General features: G+C 39.9%; 1 protein-coding gene across 1 annotated transcript in view; it reads right to left on the bottom strand.

The window, feature by feature from the left end:
- LVRN (laeverin) overlaps positions 1–17350 on the bottom strand; it is a 51729-nt gene extending 34379 nt beyond the window's left edge. Inside the window, exons 1-4 of the mRNA XM_007497854.3 lie at positions 16373–17350; positions 5600–5742; positions 4489–4628; positions 1657–1783 (exon numbers count right to left, since the gene is read on the bottom strand). Coding sequence (XP_007497916.2) covers positions 1657–1783; positions 4489–4628; positions 5600–5742; positions 16373–17286 — 1324 coding nt within the window. The 5' untranslated portion in view covers positions 17287–17350. The remainder of the gene's footprint in view (positions 1–1656; positions 1784–4488; positions 4629–5599; positions 5743–16372) is intronic.
- Positions 17351–18858: the final 1508 nt, after the last annotated feature.

The raw sequence follows: 18858 nt of genomic DNA, 5'->3' as shown, positions 1-18858 counted from the left end.
CTCTCTCTCTCTCTCTCTCATTCCTTAATATCTTCCTTCTATTGTAAATACTATAAATAAACTACAATAAATTCTATTTACTTTAGTAATTCACTTTGGGATTTAGAATTAAATACCTGGCAACCACCTAATAATATATTTGAGTTCAACCACGATTTAATTTTAACACTGTGAAGTCCTGGTACATGTCAGTAATGGCTGCCATTTGTGAGAACATCTTGTTAAGTCTATTGTCTAAGTTGTTGATGTCTCTGCCTAAGATTATTTTCAGTCCCCTCCTGATAGTGTTGTAAAATTGCCAGATCATGACCACAGTACCATACACAGCAGGGAAGGTTGGCCATAATGTTGATATTTCAATTGTGATCTGATCCCAATACTTCATGATATTTGCAGCTGCCCCTATAACATCATTAAACATAGTGGTTAATTGTTCCAAATATGGAGTAATACCAGTGTGCCAATATGGCTAACACCAGAGTCATCCACATTATCGTCTGGGACATCTTTGTTCTTTCTATGTCCATCCCTTATTTAGTTCTCTATACAAGCTTCTCTATACAGGAACAAAGAGGTCAGTTTGAATCACTGTATATGCTTGCTCAGGATTCTGTGCTCAAGATGGCTGTCCCACCCCCAATACCTTCCAACTGCCAGGTGTAACTGTTGGTGATGGGTTGCTCTTTTCCATGCTGGATCTGACTTTCTCTCTTACATTTCTCTAAGCATTGGTTTCCTTATCTATAAAATGAGTGGTCATGTTAGATGTTACTTTCTACACACTACCCAAAGAAACATTGGCAGCTACCCTAAGCACCATGAAAAACACGGTGGGAGGGAAAGTCAATAGAATGAGGGAGGGAAGGAATAGGTCAGACTGTCGAATTAAGAATATGAGAAAAGGTACTAAGGAATAAGTATTTATAGAAAACAAGAATATGAAGCCATAATAGGCCAACTCATCTCTACCTCCTAGACTTCCTGCTTTACTTTAGTCACAGTAAAAATTGCATCTTCTATAGAAAATTTTTCCTGGTTTCTTAATGCTAATGCCTTCTCTCCATCGATTAACTCCAAGTTATCCTATCCATATTTTGCTTGTTTGTTTTGTTGTCTTGTAGGTTGCCTCCCCATTAATCTGTGAGCTCCTTGAGAGCAGAAATTGTCTCTTGCCTTTCTTTGTAACTCCAGCATTTAGCACAGTGCCTGGTAAATCATAGGTACTCAATAAATGTTTACTCATTGATGGACTGATTGACAATAAAGAGCAGAGGACATAGAGTTTTCAACCTCTAGAGATCATCAAGTCCAAGTTAATTTTACTGACAAGGAAACTGAGACCCATATAAGCCCATAAAATGACTTGCTCAAGGCCACATAGTTAGTGAGACAAGAGCAAAACCCAGGGCATCTCACTCCCTCTGCAGGGCTCTTCCCACTAAACTATGGTGTTTCTCACAATTACACACAGTCCCTATGATGGAACTATTTTCTGAAGACTCTGAGAAGTTGAGGGTTGGAGTTCTGTGGGAGTCATCTCTGAAATAGGTGGGAAATTGTGGCAATGAGCCACCATCCCATGATGCTGCCACTTGATTCTTGACAAAATGTGCATCAGTCCTGAAAAAGCAACTTAGAACAGAAAGATTCTCTTACCCATTTTTGGAAGAGGATAACTGCTATTTAATAAATCTTCCATAAGTGAGAAGATAGGCCCTGCAATAGTCAAGGCATAGTCTGCATGTCCATTAGCAATTGAATCTTTCTGAGCCCAAATTCGTACCTGAAAAACAAAAACAAAAGCAGAAATTAAGACAAATGATCTGTTTGGATTGAATGTGACAGTCTGTTTTCTTTGATGATACTTTGAGAAAAGGTCATTCTTTATGAGCAGATTTCTCCCTTTCTTAAGGAAAAAGGTAAAATAATTAAATAGACGCATAAAATAGATTCATATATATATAAACCCTCAAATAATTTAACTTTCCATGTCAGAAAAAAGTGATTAAGGAATAGAGATATACCTGTGGTTTCATTATTATAGAAAATTCTAAAACAAGAACATTTCTTCTCCCAATGACATCTTATCTGCAACTACAAACTTTAAAGAGCTGCCTAAAGCACTGAGAGGTCAAGTCATTTGTCCAAGGTCAAAAGATCATGCATGGATCAAAGTCATGACCTGAACCTGGATTCTTCTCAGTTCTGAGTTCAATTATTTATACACTCTACCAGGTTTTCTCTTATTTTCGGAGGAAGGTATCTTTATATTATTATTGTATTAGTCTCTTTTAGAAAATTGATTTCTAGGGGTAGCTCAGTGGATTGAGAGCCAGGCCTAGAGACAGGAGGTCCTGGGTTCAAATATGGCCTCCAACAGTGGCCTCAGATGGAAGGTAAGGGTTTTTAAGACAAAAAAATCGATTCCTAGATTAAAGACTGGTTCTCGGCAAAGTGTGACATAGATGATGTTTGTCTTTGGTGACCCTAGCCTCTTAACCACTCTTTCTTTTTACCAATGTTGACCAATTGGAAGTCCTACTTGGGCAGGTCATTTTTCATGCTTGCCATATCTTGCCTTAGAGCCCTCTTGCTGACCCATAGCCATATTAGACTTGTCATAATCATACTCATTTCCTGATTCTTTTAGGTCATCTCAGCAACTGAGACCTCTTTTTTTTTTAATGTTTACCTTCCATTTTGGAATCAATACTATGTATTGGTTCCAAGATAGAAAAGTGATAAGGGCTAAAAAATGGGAGGTTAAGTGACTTGTCTTGGGTCACACAACTCATTGGAAGCTAGGGAAGCTAGAATACCTACAATTCCTCCTTCCAAAACATTCCCCTACACAAGAATTAAACACAAGTCCTTGATAGCACTACCATTAGACTCTAATCAATTAGACTAATTGTCAGAGGTTGATAACTCTGGGTCCATCTAAGATAAAGATCTGAGTGCCCTCATCAGAGGTTGAGATCTCACAATCTGTATGAGAAAGAACAGGTTCAAATGCCCTCCCCTCCACCTTCTTTGTCCTTAACATATCAATACATGTTATAAGCTGACCATTCCATGAACTCAGATGGTGCATAGAATCATTATCTTATCCCAATTCCTGGAACCATTATCCTGCCCCAGGTGCCATATCTGCAATTCTTGTTGCACTTTCCCTGATAAAAGGACTTTTATCAGAGGATTGCTTTCACTTTATGTGATCTGTATCTTTAAAAGCGTAACTAGCTTGCAATAAACTTGTACTCATTCACCACCAGCAGTGAGACCCTTCCAACCTTACACTGCTGCCTTTTGATTCTTATCTTCCCCGCTCACCCTTACCTACAGGCGAGGCCCTTCAACCTTTGTTTTCCTCCCACTATTTTCCCTCGCCCTTACCTAGGGAACTCTGGTCCCAGTCCTGCCCCATGGGGCATTTACAACTAATTAGACTCTAAAATCATAATTGTATTTCTAGTGCAAGTCACTTGAATCCTCTTATAAGGTTCTAGTTGGTAAGTTTCAAAAGTGCCTTAGTCGATAGAAAGGATATAAGGATAATGAGCCATCCCTTGGTTGAAAAGTAGGTTTTATGGAGACATTAACATCAATCAATGAGCAAGCATTTATTAACTGTTTAGTATCTCCCAGATACTGTCCTAAGCACTGAAGACACAAGCATAAGCCTTTAAGGAAGTGATGTCAAACTCAAATAGAAATGAAAAAAGGCAGCATGTTGGCTTAGAAAAGCTCAAAAGAACATTATCCATATTGCTTTGTACTAGTATTTACTTTGGTAAACATTTCCCAATTACATTTTAATTGGTTCCGGAGACACTTTGGAATTTTGCTGGCCCGTGTCTGACACTTTGGGTTTTATCCCTCTGCTTTAGAGTAGCATTTGCTGGTTTTAGTTCAGTGCATCAGTCAATACATCTTTGTCCAGTGTGTGGTTGACACGTGTAGTGAGTACAATGCAACAGTTTATACTGTTGTCTCTGTTGACCCAAAGTTGAGGGGTGGGTGGTAAATGTTTATTGTCTTTAATCTTTTCCTGGCCCTACAAGTCAAAGAGAAAGACCAACCCAGGATTCTACACATGATCAGAAGTATACATATAAGTATACAAGGGGAGGAGAGTAATAGAAATAGATCCAGGTAGTCAAGTGGCTCAGTGGTAGAGGGGGCTAGGCCTGGAGATGGGAAATCTTGGGTTCAAATCTGGCCTCTGATACTTCCTAGCTGTAGGACCCTGGGCAAGTCACTAAATCCCAATTGCCCAGCCCTTACAACTTAGTGTTAATTCTAAGATAGAAAGAAAGGGAAAGGAATTGTGGATAGAATCTAAGATAGAAAGGAAGAAAAGGGAAGAGAAAGGAAGGAAAGGGAAAGAATAGTCATAGGGTTTGTTGGTTGCCCTGAGCACCAAGAATGGCTTGATATATCTACAATCAGTATGTACTGTTTCTATATTTTGAGAAACACATTTACCTCCTTGCCTCTTTCAGTTCCATTGACAAAATTATAATCACACACAGCAAATGCAGTTAGATATGTGGACATTAGGGGAGTAGTTTCAAATCTCGTGACCGTCCATTTGCTTCCATCTATATCTTCTCTTTCAGATTTCCCTAAAGAAAATAATTTATTTTAGCACGCTGACAACACAAATCATAAAGTATCTCAGCCATGAGTGAAATTTCTTCTTTCTCACCTTCCCAAGCCAATATTTACCTGACTACTTCTCAGATTCTCCCCATGGTTTATTGAGTTTTCTTACTCACCCCTCACCAATGTGGGTTCACAGATGTTACTCATAGACCAATAAAAACTAAACATCAGAAAGTAGCATTGTATGGTGAAATGAGAGCTGATTCTGCAGTCATTTTCTGGATCAGAGCCTCTCTAATACCTCCTCTCTTTGTAAGTCTGGGTAAGTCATGTAACTTCTTTGGATTTCAGGAAACTATAAAATCAAGGGATTGAACTAGAGGTTCTGAGGTTCAAACTTACTCTAGATCTATGATCCTCTGATAGATACACATACAACTCTGCTGGGTACCAGATTAGTCATTTCTAATGGTGTTTGAAATAGTCACCAGTGGCCAAAGGATATAAATAAGTCATGATTCTGCTGTTGTTGTGACTCAGCTGCTTGGTAGAAATTTAAGGCCTCTCGTTAAGCCCAAAACCAAAACCCATTCCAAGGTGAAAAGGAGTATGGGAGCACTGTCTATCTTTTCTTAGCTTCAAGTAAACAGAGAATTAAACTCTGACCACATCCATGACATCAGTGAAGACTGTGCTAAGGGACACGTGCCCACATAGTCATCTCCATTTTCTAGATCCATCGGTTGGATTTCTGCTAACTGGAAGGAATAACTGAATTTCACCAATGAGTTATTTTACAACACTCATATGCTAACCCACCCACCATTTCATGCCAGTATACATGAATTCATCTTCAATTTCATTGAGGAAAGTTTGTCTAGTGGTGCCCCTAAACCAGTATCTCTGGAGAATAGCATGGTGAACTATTAGAAACATATCGTCCCTAGAGAAATGATCGTGAAACCTACAATGATAAAGAAATAGTCCTTACCTATGACTGGCATGTTGGAAATAGCCACATAAACAGGATGGTGAACAAGTGTGATACTGAAGGTTGCCTTCATTGCTGGTTCATCAAAACTGGGGAAAACAGTCCTGGCATATGTTGGTTCCATTTGGGAAGAAATCAGAGCCCTGCATCGAAACATAGTAGTGGGAAATGTTTATCTTTTGCTATCTTGGAATCAGGAGAAATCTAGGTTCAAATGGACACTTAATAAGTTGTGCAACCTCTGCAAATTATTTCACTTCTCTGAGCTTCAGTTTCCTTATCCATAAATGGAGATCAGAATAGCCAGAGTAGCTACCTTGAAGGGTTTGTTAGAAGGATGAAAGGAAAGAATGGATGCAAAGATTTTGTAAAACTTAATACTCTAAGGCAGTATCAGCTATCATCATCATGAGATTGTTTCTCTTTATTGTGGAAGTGGCCTTCGCAGAGTGGAAAGAGCAGTGACTTGAGAGTCAGAAGTCTTTGACCAGCCTCAGGTCTGCCATTTAATAGCCTTGTGTCTTTGGGCAAGTCACGAAATCTCTCAGAGCCTAAATCTCCGTATCTGTAAAACTGGGATTAAGAACATCTAGGATTATAGAGAGCATCAAATTGGATAATCTGGGTGGAAGCGTCTATAAAATCTTAAGTGCTATTGAAAATCCAAGTATGTTTCTCATTTTTCAGCTGGGAATATGGAAGAGAGAAATAATCCTTGACCTGTTAAGACACTCATCTATGCAGACTCATCTCAAGGCTAATCATTCCAAACATTTTAATGTTCCTATAAACAAAACCTAAGGAAGAAACAAAGGAACTATAAAGGTCTTACACAGTGAATGTAATTAATAATTGCTACACGTAATTTTCCAGTGTTTTGCTCAAGAACCCGCATTTAATTTATTTTTTTAAATTGAATCCTTTAAAAATTTTGTTTCGATGGGTTCGAATCAAGGACACATGTGATACCCAGTGGAATTGCTCGTCGGCTATGGGAGAGGTGGCGAGAGTGGGGGAGGAAAAGAAAATGATCTTTGTTTCCAAGGAATAATGCTTGAAAATGAACAAATAAAATAATGTTTAAAAGTTAAAAAAAAAAATTTGTTTCATCTCTTCTAGGAATTTTCGTTGAGTTTTTACCCAAGACTTTTTCTATGAGGTTTTGCCTGTAGTTTTTTTGTAATCATTCTCTTCTGCTGGATTTATATCTTAAGAAGCTGCCCTCTCCCTATGTTTATCTATTCTTCTAGCCTACTTTCTGATTTCAGACAAATGGAAGTAAGTAACTTAGTCAATCACACAGCTAGTGTCTGAGGAACAATTTAAACTCAAATGTTCTGGATTCCAAGCCCAATCCTCTATCCACTGCACCACCTAGCTGCCAAATCCTAAAAGATAGGCGCTATCTTATGTGCTTTTTTGTATTGGCAGTACATGCAGAAGCTTCTCTTTCTTTTTTTTAATTTTTAACCTTTAGTCTTAGAATATATACTAAGAATTGGTCACAAGGCAGAAGAGCAGTAAGGACTAAGCCATGCAGGTTAAATGACTTGCCCAGGGCCAAACAGCTAGGAAGTGTTTGAGGTCAGAGCTGAACCCAGGACCTCCCATCTCCTCTGAGCCACCTACCTGTCCCTATGCAGGATGTTCCAAAAGTTTTAGTTCAAGTTCAGTTAGACAAGTTTAAGATTTTAAAGTTATTAAAATTTACAAGACTCTTAAGAAGCTCATATTGTATTAAGCCACGTAAAAAAATCATAACTTTTATGTATGTCCTGTTTTATGACTCACATAAAATCTGGCCTCAGACATCTTTTAGCTGTGTGATCCTGAGCAAGTCACATATTCTTGTTTGCCTTAGTTTCTTCATCTGTAAAATGAGTGAGAGAAGGAAATGGCAAACCACTGCATTGTCTTTGCCAAAAACAAAACAAATGAGTTCACAAAGAGTAACACTAAAATGGCTGAACTACTACAAGAAACAAGTGAATATAAGGCTAAGAGGCTATCAACTCATTTCGCCTCTATAGAGAACTTTGTCTCCTTTTCTATAAAATGAGACACGATCTAGATTCCAATCAGTAATCTCTGAGGTCTCTTCCAGATCTCAGGCCTATGAAATTCTGGAGAACTTAATGCAGAAAGAGTTCTCTCCCCCCAGTTTAGTGCTCCATAGCCAAGTTCTCTCATTATGGTCTCCCTCCCTGCTATGGAAGCCAGAAAATCACAGAATCACAAACTGAGAGAGCTGAAAAGAATCTTAGAGAGTATCCGATCCAACATCAAGAAGCCCTTGGAGACCATTCTCCCGCCACACGAAAATGAGTACAGATTAAGGTATGGGAGTCCAAAGATTTTATGGACTCAGCCGTCTAGAGATCTCGTTTAGCCATCTTTAAACAACATTGTTGGCAAAAGAGAAAAATGAGACTTTTCAGTGAATTGTCAAACAAAAATTCCCACACCAGCTTCCAAGATCAAGATGCTTAATAGAGCTGGATGGTTCACTCCAGTGATGAGTTCGTTAGCATTTGTTTTCAAAAGATTTCGGACCCGAGCCTTTGTTGAACAAAATCGTCTCAGAGAATAATAGTCCAAGCATGCTAATAGCTAATATTTATTTAGCTTTTCTAAAGGTTTGAAAAGTTTTTTACACGTATTTTATCCTGAAAATCGTGCTGGGAGGTAGATGCGATTGTCCTCATTTTACAATGGAAATTGAAGTCAAATGACTTATGCATAATATACCAAGTGTTGAGGCAACTTGACTCGAAGTGTAGTGCTCTCTCCTCTTTAAGGCCTCTAGTTGCCTTAAAATGTATATGGTAGACTCTACTACGAGGAAATCTGGCATATTGGATAGAGTTGTTGCCCTCATAGTCATGAAGAGTTGGCTTCAGGTCCCACAACAGACTTTACTCTCTTTGTGCCAATGGACAAGTCATTTGACCAGACCTTCATCTAGAATTTCATTGCTAAGAGGCTCAAATGAAAGAATCGATGGAAAGTATTCTGCAAATTTCAAAGCACCATATAAAGCATGATTATATAGTGATATAGCAGTGATACCACTGCTATATAGATATAGATATATATAGATAGATAGATAGATAGATAGATAGATAGATAGATAGATAGATAGATAGATAAAGCAGTGATTACCACCACGCTACAGTTTGATAATAGGAGTACTAAAACATGAGTTCATTCATCTTCTTTTGGATGGTTCAAAATTTATTTCTAATAGCAGGTAGGTGGGTGGATCAGTGTCATAAGAGCGAAGCCTAAAGACGGAAGGTCCTGGGTTCAAATATGGCCTCAAACATTTCCTTGATAGGTGATACTGAACAAATCACTAAACCTCCACTGTCTAGCCCTTACTGTTCTTCTTCTGCCTTGAAACCAATACACAGTATTGAGTCTAAGAATGAAGAAAATGTCTTTTTTTAATTTATTTCTAATATTATCCAGATTCCCTCTAAGAAGATATCTAAATTAGTTGGTCAGAATAAAATCTTAAAAGCATCAAAAGAAGTTCTGACACAGATTGTGTGTCCTTGGAATCATCACTTTTTGGCATCAATTTTCTAATATGTAAAATGAGAGGGTTCAACTTTATTATCTCAGATGTTTCTTCCTCCATTTCTGACATTCTGTGATCCAGTTATTCTAAATCCACATTCATTGTATTTATACTCTTACTAATTTCATATTTTAATATAACTTTCTACATTTTTCTCATTTCCAAAGAGAAGAATCATAATTTTCTTAAGCTGTTGTCATTAGTATAATAGTGGGAAAATGCTGTAGGCAGGATTGTCTAACTGCTCTTATTCTGCACTCTTCCCACCCCTTTTACTGACTCTTTCCTAGATAGATTTCCTAGCATGAACATTCCTGTTCTCCTCTAGAAAGCTGTATCAAAAAAACCTCTAATCTTTTTTTATATCTAAGACCCCAGTCAGATACAACGCTCTGGAAAAACATGTTAGGGTTAGATCTATCTATTTCTCTGCTTCCCTCAACACTTTCTTCTCAACTGCATTTCTTGTAAGTATATTGAGTCTAAAAGGTTTATAGTTAATGCTGTTTATAAAATAAATGTTACAGCTGTGCTCTTTGTGGTGGCAAAAAATGGAAAAATGAGGGGATCCCCTTCAATTGGGGAATGGCTGAACACATTGTGGTATATGTTGGTGATGGAATACTATTGTGCTCAAAGGAATAATAACTGGAGGGATTCCATGTGAACTGGAACGACCTCCAGGAATTGATGCAGAGTGAGAGGAGCAGAACCAGGAGAATGTTGTACACAGAGACTGATACACTGTGGCACAATTGAATGTAGTGGACTTCTCTATTAGCAGCAATGCAGTGATCCATAACAACCCTGAGGGATCTATAAGAAAGAACACTATCCACATTCAGAGGAAGAACTGTGGGAGTAGAAACACAGAAGAAAAACAACTGCTTGATTACATGGGTTGAGGGGATATGATTGGTGATACAGACTCTGAATGATCATCCTAGTGCAAACGTCAACAACATGGAAATAGGTTCTGATCAAGGACACAAGTAATACCCAAAGAAATTGCGCCTTGACTGAGGGAAGGTTGGGTGGAGGGGAGGGAGAGAAATAATGTGATTATTGTAACCAAGGAATAATGTTCTAAATTGACTAAATAAATTAATTCAAAAAAATAAAGTAAAATAAACGTTTAAAACAAGGAGAGGTTGCAGGTTTACCTGAGAGAGGGTAGTACTTTAAAGGGTAGCCTTTGCCTACACTTTCATTATTCCAGCTCCAGGAGGCTTGCTACTCACAATGGGTATGGTTTATCATTGCTTCTAACATGTTGCACCCTTTCTAATTTACCCAATAAATTTCTGTGCCTCACTAAAGTATGCCCTGATGTGATCATATTTTTAAGGTTTAACACCTATTTAGTCTCTTTTTCTGTGATTGGGTCTTAGACTTTCAAAGACCAGCACTAGTAGGAAACTATTCAATCCCTTTAAGAGTATGGAGTGGATGAATTTTGCTTACCCTGGCTGGATGCAGGACCAAATTCAGCAGCTCCATCATTCTCCCTCTAGTGGTTATAGGCTACACTGAGGCTAATATTTATAATAATAAAAATAATAAATATATACTAATAATAATATTATATAATATTGTATAATAATGAATAATTATATAATTATTTGATGATAATGATATTTTATTTTTTAATTTTTTAATGTATTTAAATTTTTAAATTTTAATTTAAAATTATTTAATTTAATAATAATAATAATATGAGGCTAATAATAATAATAACAATCATTTCAGTGTTTCACAGTCAACTCTTCGAGACCCCATTTGGGATTTTCTTAGCAAAGATACTGAAGTGATCCACCATTTCCTTCTTTAGCTCATTTGACAGATAAGGAAAGTGTGGCAAGTAAGTGTCTGAGACCAGATTTGAATTCAGGAAGATGAGTCTTCCTCACTCCAGGTCTAGCTCTCTATTCACTGGGTGATACATGGCAGAGGTATGATAGGGAAAGGAATGCATGTACACTCCTAGGAAAGAGAGTTGGGGCATTACTCTTTGGTGAGAAGGAAAGATTAAGAAAAAAGGTCTTGGCAGTTAACTGAGGAATCTGTAAGGCACCAGTTGAGTATGGCAAAAAGACTTACTAAACAGAATTAAAGATGTTTTCATTGGGAGGCAGCTTGTAGCTCAGTGGTTAGAGTGTTAGTCCTGGAGTCAGGAGAACCTGGGTTCAAATATGACCTTATACATTTCTAGCTGTGTGACCTTACACAAGTCACTTAATTCCCATAGCCTAGTCCTTAATGTTCTTTTGTCTTAGAATAGATACTTAGTATGAATTCTAAGATAGAAAGTAAAGTTTGGTTTGTTTTTTTTTAATGTATTGGCTGACCTCTAGCTATGTCTCTAAGGAAGAAGAAAACCAAACTGGCCAACTCTTTTTTTCTCTTACAATTCATTTCATCTTCCATCTCAGCACATTTGTGGGCATTAACCTTCTTCCCTAACAGCTCTCCTGCCTTAAAGAATCCCTCTCTTCCTTCACGACGCAGCTCAGACACCAAATTCTTCTTAAAGCCTCTCTTGATTCTTTCAAATGCTAGTCTTTCCTCCCAAATCACCTTCTATTCAACATCTCTTAAACTCTTTGTGAGTAGGAATATTTTCCATTCTTTGTATCCCTAACACCTACCACACAACACACTGCCTGGTACATAACAGATATTTATAATAAAGCTAGTTGATTGAAAGTAGCTTTTTTTTTTTAACCCTCACCTTCTGTCTTGGAATCAATACTGTGTATTGGCTCCAAGGCAGAAGAGTGGTAAGGACTAGGCAATGGGGGTTAAGTGACTTGCCCAGGGTCACACAGCTGGGAAGTATCTGAGACCAGATTTGAACCTGGGACCTCCAGTCTCTAGGCCTGACTTTCAATCCACTGAGCTACCCAGCTGCCCCCTGAAGGCAGCTTCTTAAATGACTTCACAAAATTTTAAATTAATTAATTCAGACTGGCTAGTCTGCCCCCTACACGTAGAAGGAAAGAGGAACAGGTATTGAGAAACAGCTAGAATGCATTTGCAAAGAAAAGTCTCTGCCCTCTTGAATATAAAATTGTTCTACCTGGTGGCTATTACCCACAAGTCTTAGCCTATATTTCTGTAAAAAGTCATATTACTTTATATGCTGGTATGCATTTTTAGGATTTTTAGAGGAATTTTTAGGAATCAGTAGAAATTGAATTGCTGGTGGAGATGCTAACATCTATCTTTGCATTCTTTTTGAGTATACCATGGATAGTGTCTTGCTTATTGTCAAAAAACTTTGTAGTTATTCAATAGCATAAAACTATATTTCTATTACTTTAGATTCAAAACTAGATTAATTTAATATAAAATAAATACTAAAGATAGTTTAAGACAAAAATACCAGAACAGAGAAATTTGATGTGATACCTAGAACATTTCTACACTGAAGTTCCTTCCTTGAGGAAGAGAATGACTTGGTCACACCTGTGCTTTAGGAGTTGTAACTTGAGGCCTGTGAAGATGGATTGGGTGAGGAAGGAGACAATTAAGAAGCTTTTGCAAGATGTGATGAGGATCATAGTACATGAACTTGGATTATAGGGTCATAGAGCATAGATTTAAGACTGGAATGAACCTCAGAGGCCATCTGATCCAAGCAGCTCATTTTACAGATGAAGAAAGTGAGACTCAAGGAAGTAAAGTTGTCTAATGTCACAGGTAATATTTGAACTGAGGACTTTTGACTGTCAAAGACAATATTCTTTCTGCTATAATATACTTCCTCTCCCCACCCCGCAATTTAGTGTGGCTGTGATACGAGTAAAAGAGAGGGGGATAAAGCTGAGAAGAGACAGAACCACCAAGATTTAACAACTCAAAGATGGGAAAAAGTGATGATTAAGGAGAATGAAGAGTTGAAGATGACTCCTTAAATCTTTAAGGTGGGAGATTGGAAGAACAATAGAAACATAGAAGATTGGGTTTATAGAAGAAGAGAAATTTGCATTTGACCTGTTGAGTTTGAGATATTGAAGGAACATTAGTGGAGCTGTCCAGCAAAAAGGGAAAGATGAGGTCTAGATATATAGATTTTAAATTCATCTGCATATAATACATAGAATCCAAAGAAACTGATGATTATCAAGAGGAAAGAGAGAATGAGAGAAAAAGAGAGAATGATGTGTGTGTCTGAGAGAGAATGAGAGAGAGAGAGAGAGAGAGAGAGAGAGAGAGAGAGAGAGAGAGAGAGAGAGAGAGAGAGAGAGGTCTATAGGGGGCAGGGCATGGATGAGATTAGTGAACCTGTAAAAAAGAGGGAAAAAGACAGGAAATGAACAATAGGGGAACATCATCAAAACCCTGGGAAGAGAGAATATCCAGAAGGAGGTGTTAGGCAGTGTCAAATACTACTGAGATTATTAGGGACCTTGGAGTGGCAAAGATAGAAGTCAGATTTCAGAGAGCTGCTTTTGATGACTGTTGGGTGAGTACTTAGCCTTTAATAAATTAAGTAAATGAACACCACCTGAAAATTTAAAAGATGTAGTTACTAAGGATACTGTGCATATGCAGTGTTTAATGGAGTTTTTTCAAACCTTGGCAATAATACTTTGTTAATATCACTTCCAGTATTAGCAGAGCTTTGAAAGAGTAGATAGGTAGCTACTAAGAAATCTGGTTTTGAAGCCAGAAGACTTGGGATCAGATTCTAGCTCTCTCAATTACAACCTGCCAAGGTCACTCAGTCACTCAATCTCTGGGTTTCCATTTCCCCATTGATAAAATGAGGAAACTAGAGTAGATAAAATGAAAAAGTATCATCTGATTCTAAATATGTGATCTGTACTAAGATTTATTATGAGTTTGTTCTCTTAGAGACCTAAATTCTGCAAATATACTCCTTGAATTACAAAGTTTGCAACAAGAAGGAACTTTAGTCAAAGCTTTTTGTCTTAGATGTGAGGAAACTGAATCATTGAAGAAATGAAGTGACCGACTTTAAGCCTCACAAGTGATAAGTAGCATACTTGAAACTTAAAAATGTAATACTGAGTATTTTTCATATTGTACAATATTTTTAGGCTACACAAAATTGAAATAAGATAAGGAGGCAGCTGGGGAGCTTAGTGGATTGAGAGCCATGCCTAGAGACAGGAGGTCCTAGGTTCAAATCTGACCTCAGACCCTTCCTAGATGTGTGACTCTGGGCAAGTCACTTGGTCCCCATTGACTAGCCCTGACCACTCTTCTGCCTTGGAACCAATGTATAGTATTGATTCTAAGGCAGAAAGTAAGAGTTTTTTAAAAAGAAATAAGAAGATAAATACAATGGAATGCCTACTGAATTTTCAATGAGGGAATGGGAACAGGAGTGGAGTCTATGCTTAGACATTTAATTGGACAAGTCCCTTCACCTTCTCCAGACAATCAATGAATAAACAGCGCTAAGTACCAGGCACTGTGCTAAGTGCTAAAGATAAAAAGAGGCAAAAGACAGTTCCTATTTTCTAAGAGTTTATAATCTTAGCAAAGATAATATGAAGAAAATTATATATGAAGTAAGCTATATACAGGAAGTGAATCTCAGAACCTGAGTTTCCTGAAAGAAGGTGTTATAATGGAATGAGTACTAAATTTGGAGTCAGAGAACCTGATCTGAGAGACCTATACCCTTTTCTGTCACTCACTAGATGTATAGATTTACTTTTCTGAGTCTTGGTTTCTTCATTTCTAAAACAGAGGATCTGAAAGGTCCTTTCTGGTTCAAAACTTCAGATTCTAAGATAGGCGAGTGAATGAAGGCAATGTAAAAAAAATGAGTGATAGAAAGAAGTGATAGAAATTAAGTGTGAAAAGAAAGCCTTTTTACCTCTACAAAAGGTTCTATTCTACACTAACTATAACTTTCAAAGGAGCTTGATGCTCATAAATCCTTCAACAATTCATTTAGATGCAGAAACTTGTGCAAAACAATTTGAAAACATCCATACAGTGCTGAAGGCAAATATAAGACATACTATAAAAGCAAAAAGATATGACTTGTGAACCCATCAAAGCAAAAGACCAGATTTACTTAGAAATTTCTTAAGTTTAGAGAATAGAAGTGTAGGAGATAGAAGAAATTCAGTATATGTTGTTTTCTTTTCCATAAAAGACATCTGAGAACACTTTCTTTAATAATAAAGGGCAAAGTACATGCCATTTTGTTGACCACAAAAGCTAAACTAGTGAGTAAGGGAGTTAGAGGGCCTGTGTGAAAGGGAAAAATAATATTTATTTCCCATCTTATATATATAAATTGTATTCCCAAAAGCTTTGTAAAATTAATGCAGTCAGAAGACTCAGAAAAATCAAGACAGGAATGAGTAAGCTTCTCTCTGCCAAATTGTTAGAAGATGCCATAATTGAGTTGCTTCTCAAACGGTATTCAAAGGAAGGCTGCTTTATATTCATGAGTGTAAAAACTCAAGTCAGTAATCTAGCTGCCACTTTCCATTTCTAAGAGAAATTCTCATTGTCTCCTCTATTCCTGACTTCTATAGGAAAGGAGGTAAAGGGCACTATGGGATGAAAGAAGTAATAGCTGGATGCCCTTGGATGACTAGTCGGCGCTGAAAAGCTATTAAGACAATCTGCAAGGTTTCAGAGACCTGTGCCCTAAGAAGAGTAGAATGAAGAAGCTGAAGGGAAAGGGAATAGATTCGACTGAGATGGAACCTCAGGAAGGGAAATTGATTTTGCTGAAAGGGAGAAACTCACTATCTACCACTGCACTGGTTGAGCACCACAGTCTAAAGGACCGCTTTAGTCAGGAAGTATGGAGTGAGGGAAGACAAACTGCCTCGTTTTGGGAAATGGGAGGAATGAAGTCAGATCTTTCAAAGGTGAGAAAGTGATGATCCTGTTCGAGGGGATGAGGAGAGATGAGAGGACAATCTTTCTGGATTTGGACGTTCTTGGAAATAGGAACTTCATCCATTGGAGTTGGGGACAGGGAAAGAAAGACTGGTGAAAGAAGAAGGGACCAGACGGCAGTGGTCCTCTAATACTGAATACTTTGGATGGGGAGACGGGAAGGGGAATTCTTTGGGGGCGAAAGTGGAGAAAGGTGGGAAAGGAGAAAACAAAGCGGCCATAGAAAAGAACTCGGGAGAACGGTGAAAAGACTCGGAGGATGAGGAGAGATGAACACCCCTCTCCCTTACCTGCGCTCTTTCTGATCAGAATATAAATTCACGAAGAGCCCATCCTTCTCCTGGTTCACCAAGCCCGAGTAGTTGAACTGCAGCACGTAGTGCCGGCCGGGCTGCAAGGTTTCCATCAGCTCCAGCACCACGTACTCCATCTCCTGGACCTCCCACACTCTGTTCACTGCTACCTGGCCCACCGGCCGCTGCTCCTCGTCCTCCTGGAGGCCCTCGGGCAAGGGGCCTAGCACCTCGACGCTCTTGTAACTTAGGCGGAGGCTGTGGAGCAGCACTCTAGGGGTCGGGGAGACGCAGAGCACAGTGATGTTGAGTCTTCCGCTGAAGAGCGTCGAAGTCTCCTCAATACGGTCGGGTCGCAGGCCAGGCCAGAGCTCCAGGTCGTAGTGCAGCGGCACCAAGTCAGAGGGCAGACGCGGATAGCGCCAGGGCTCATTAGTAGGATAGAGCTGGGGCCCGGACGTGGACAGGGTCAAGTTGTCCCGAGGCTCCAAAGTGGCCGGGGTTGTGTGGTCCTGGGGCTCGGAGGTGGGCCGGCTAATGTAGTCCCGGGGCCCAGAGGTGGGCAGTTTCCAGTGGTCCAGGGGCCCAGGAGTGGCCTGGCTCAGGTGGTTCCAGGACCAGATGGGTGGCTTGGTTCCAGGCCAGGTTTCGGGGGCTCTGGTGGCGCTAGTTTGAGCCGCATGACTCTCTTCCTGGATTTGCTGCTGGTGGACCTGCGGTGCGGTCCCGGGCTTCTCCGGCGGCTGCGGGGAGGTGTGACCGCAGCGGGCATAAAAGGAACCGAGCACAGCCACTATCAGCAGGAGCGCACTTATCATGATCACCAAGAAAGTAACCAGCTTGCGGCTCAGGTAGAAGCCGGAGTTAGACCGGACTCCCATGGTGTCCACTGAATAACCAGTGACCCCCATGCGGCCGGTGGAAGAGTCAAGAGAGGTGAGGTGAGAGGAGCCTAAAACCTGAGAAAACTCCTAACGCCTCCCGCCCCGCTCCCGTCAGGGCGTTTTCCCCGCCCCCTCCGACCCATCCTCTCTTCCCCACCCACCCCTTCTCTTTTCTTGCCTTCTCCCCCTCTCTTCTTCCCAGCTCCGTCCGAGTAGGGTAGGAGGAATGAAGAGGGAATGACGTGCTAGTCAGGCCCCTCGGACTAGGGAAAAGGACCCGGGCAGGAGGAGAGCCTCTGCTTGCCCAATGGCCAGATCCAGATGTATGCCTAGCTCTCCCGTCTCCGGCCTCATTCGAGGGAGAAGGAAGCAAGCGGGAAGCTCCAGAGGCGGGGCTGATGATTTGTTCTGTCCCAGTCCAATTCTGAAGGAACGGGAGAAATACGAGGGTGCTGGTGGGGTGGGGGAGTGGGAAGGGAGTGCTCGGAGCGCTTAGGAGCGCCCGGAGAGAGGCGTCTCTGCTGATGTCGTCTGGATCCCCTTTTAACCCAAGACTAACTTGAGGTACTGTAGTAGAAAGGGATGAGGAGATGGCTAGATGTTCCTGGTTGTCCGCGCTCTCTCCAGACCTCCTCCCAGGTTTTTCCCAAGCTCCTAGTTTAGCGGGGAGACTCTAGTATTCTGAAGAAAAGGAGTAGGTGGGATCCTTTCACCTCCGACATTCTACGACCGACTCTCGGGAAGGGATGTAACCTCCCTTCCCTCGGGCCCTCCAAAAACTTTGTTCAACCCCTTGTTCCAAAACAGTGGTGCCTGCTAGGGATTGAGCCTCCGGATGCCCGGAGAGCCGAGGCATAGGGAAAAAAAAGAGAGTCTAGTCCAGCTCACCATCCGCTGAGCTCAATCTTTAACTTCGTTCGAATGTCTGGTTTCTTTTGTCTAGAGAAAGAAGTTCAGCAGCGCTCAAGTTTTGAGGGATAGAACTGAAAGTGACTTTGTTCTCCCCATATTTCAGAAAGCCGAGTGTGCTACAATGCAAAACTAAATTCTAAAATCCTGTGGGAATATAGAGATGGGGAACTGCAATTTCACTAATATAGGGAATTCCTGGGTAAGGAAACTCCTACTAACCTCCTCTTAGAGAGTTACCTAGGAAGATTGAGCAGGTAAGTGACTTGACCAAGGTCACACAGCCAGTAAATGTCCAAGGCCAGCACTTTTATCAGCTATGCCTCACTGACTTCTATGTGAATATGGGTGTGTAGGTGTGTATACACAGAAGAAAATATACTAAGTGGAGTGGAGAAATGGAAAGGGAGTAAGACATCTTTGGGGGGCAGATGGTGTTGAGGTAATATATAAGGATATATATTATCTGTAAATATATAATATTTGGTAAAGACAAATGCATGAAATGCTATGCATATAGAGGTTTGGCCACATTTGGTCTCTTTTTCCAGTTTCCCACTTGAAGAGTTTGCTTTGATTTTGTTGGGGAATTCCTCAGCCCAGAGGGCCTAAGGTCTTCCTGGAGAATAACTCCTCCCATTTAGGTCTATAGATCTAGAAGATAAAAAAAAATTAATTCACATCATATGA

Source organism: Monodelphis domestica, chromosome 7, assembly GCF_027887165.1.
Source record: "Monodelphis domestica isolate mMonDom1 chromosome 7, mMonDom1.pri, whole genome shotgun sequence".
Classification (NCBI taxonomy): Eukaryota; Metazoa; Chordata; class Mammalia; order Didelphimorphia; family Didelphidae; genus Monodelphis; species Monodelphis domestica.
Note: the sequence above shows the minus strand (reverse complement) of the source record. Positions and strands in the feature narration are given on the sequence as shown.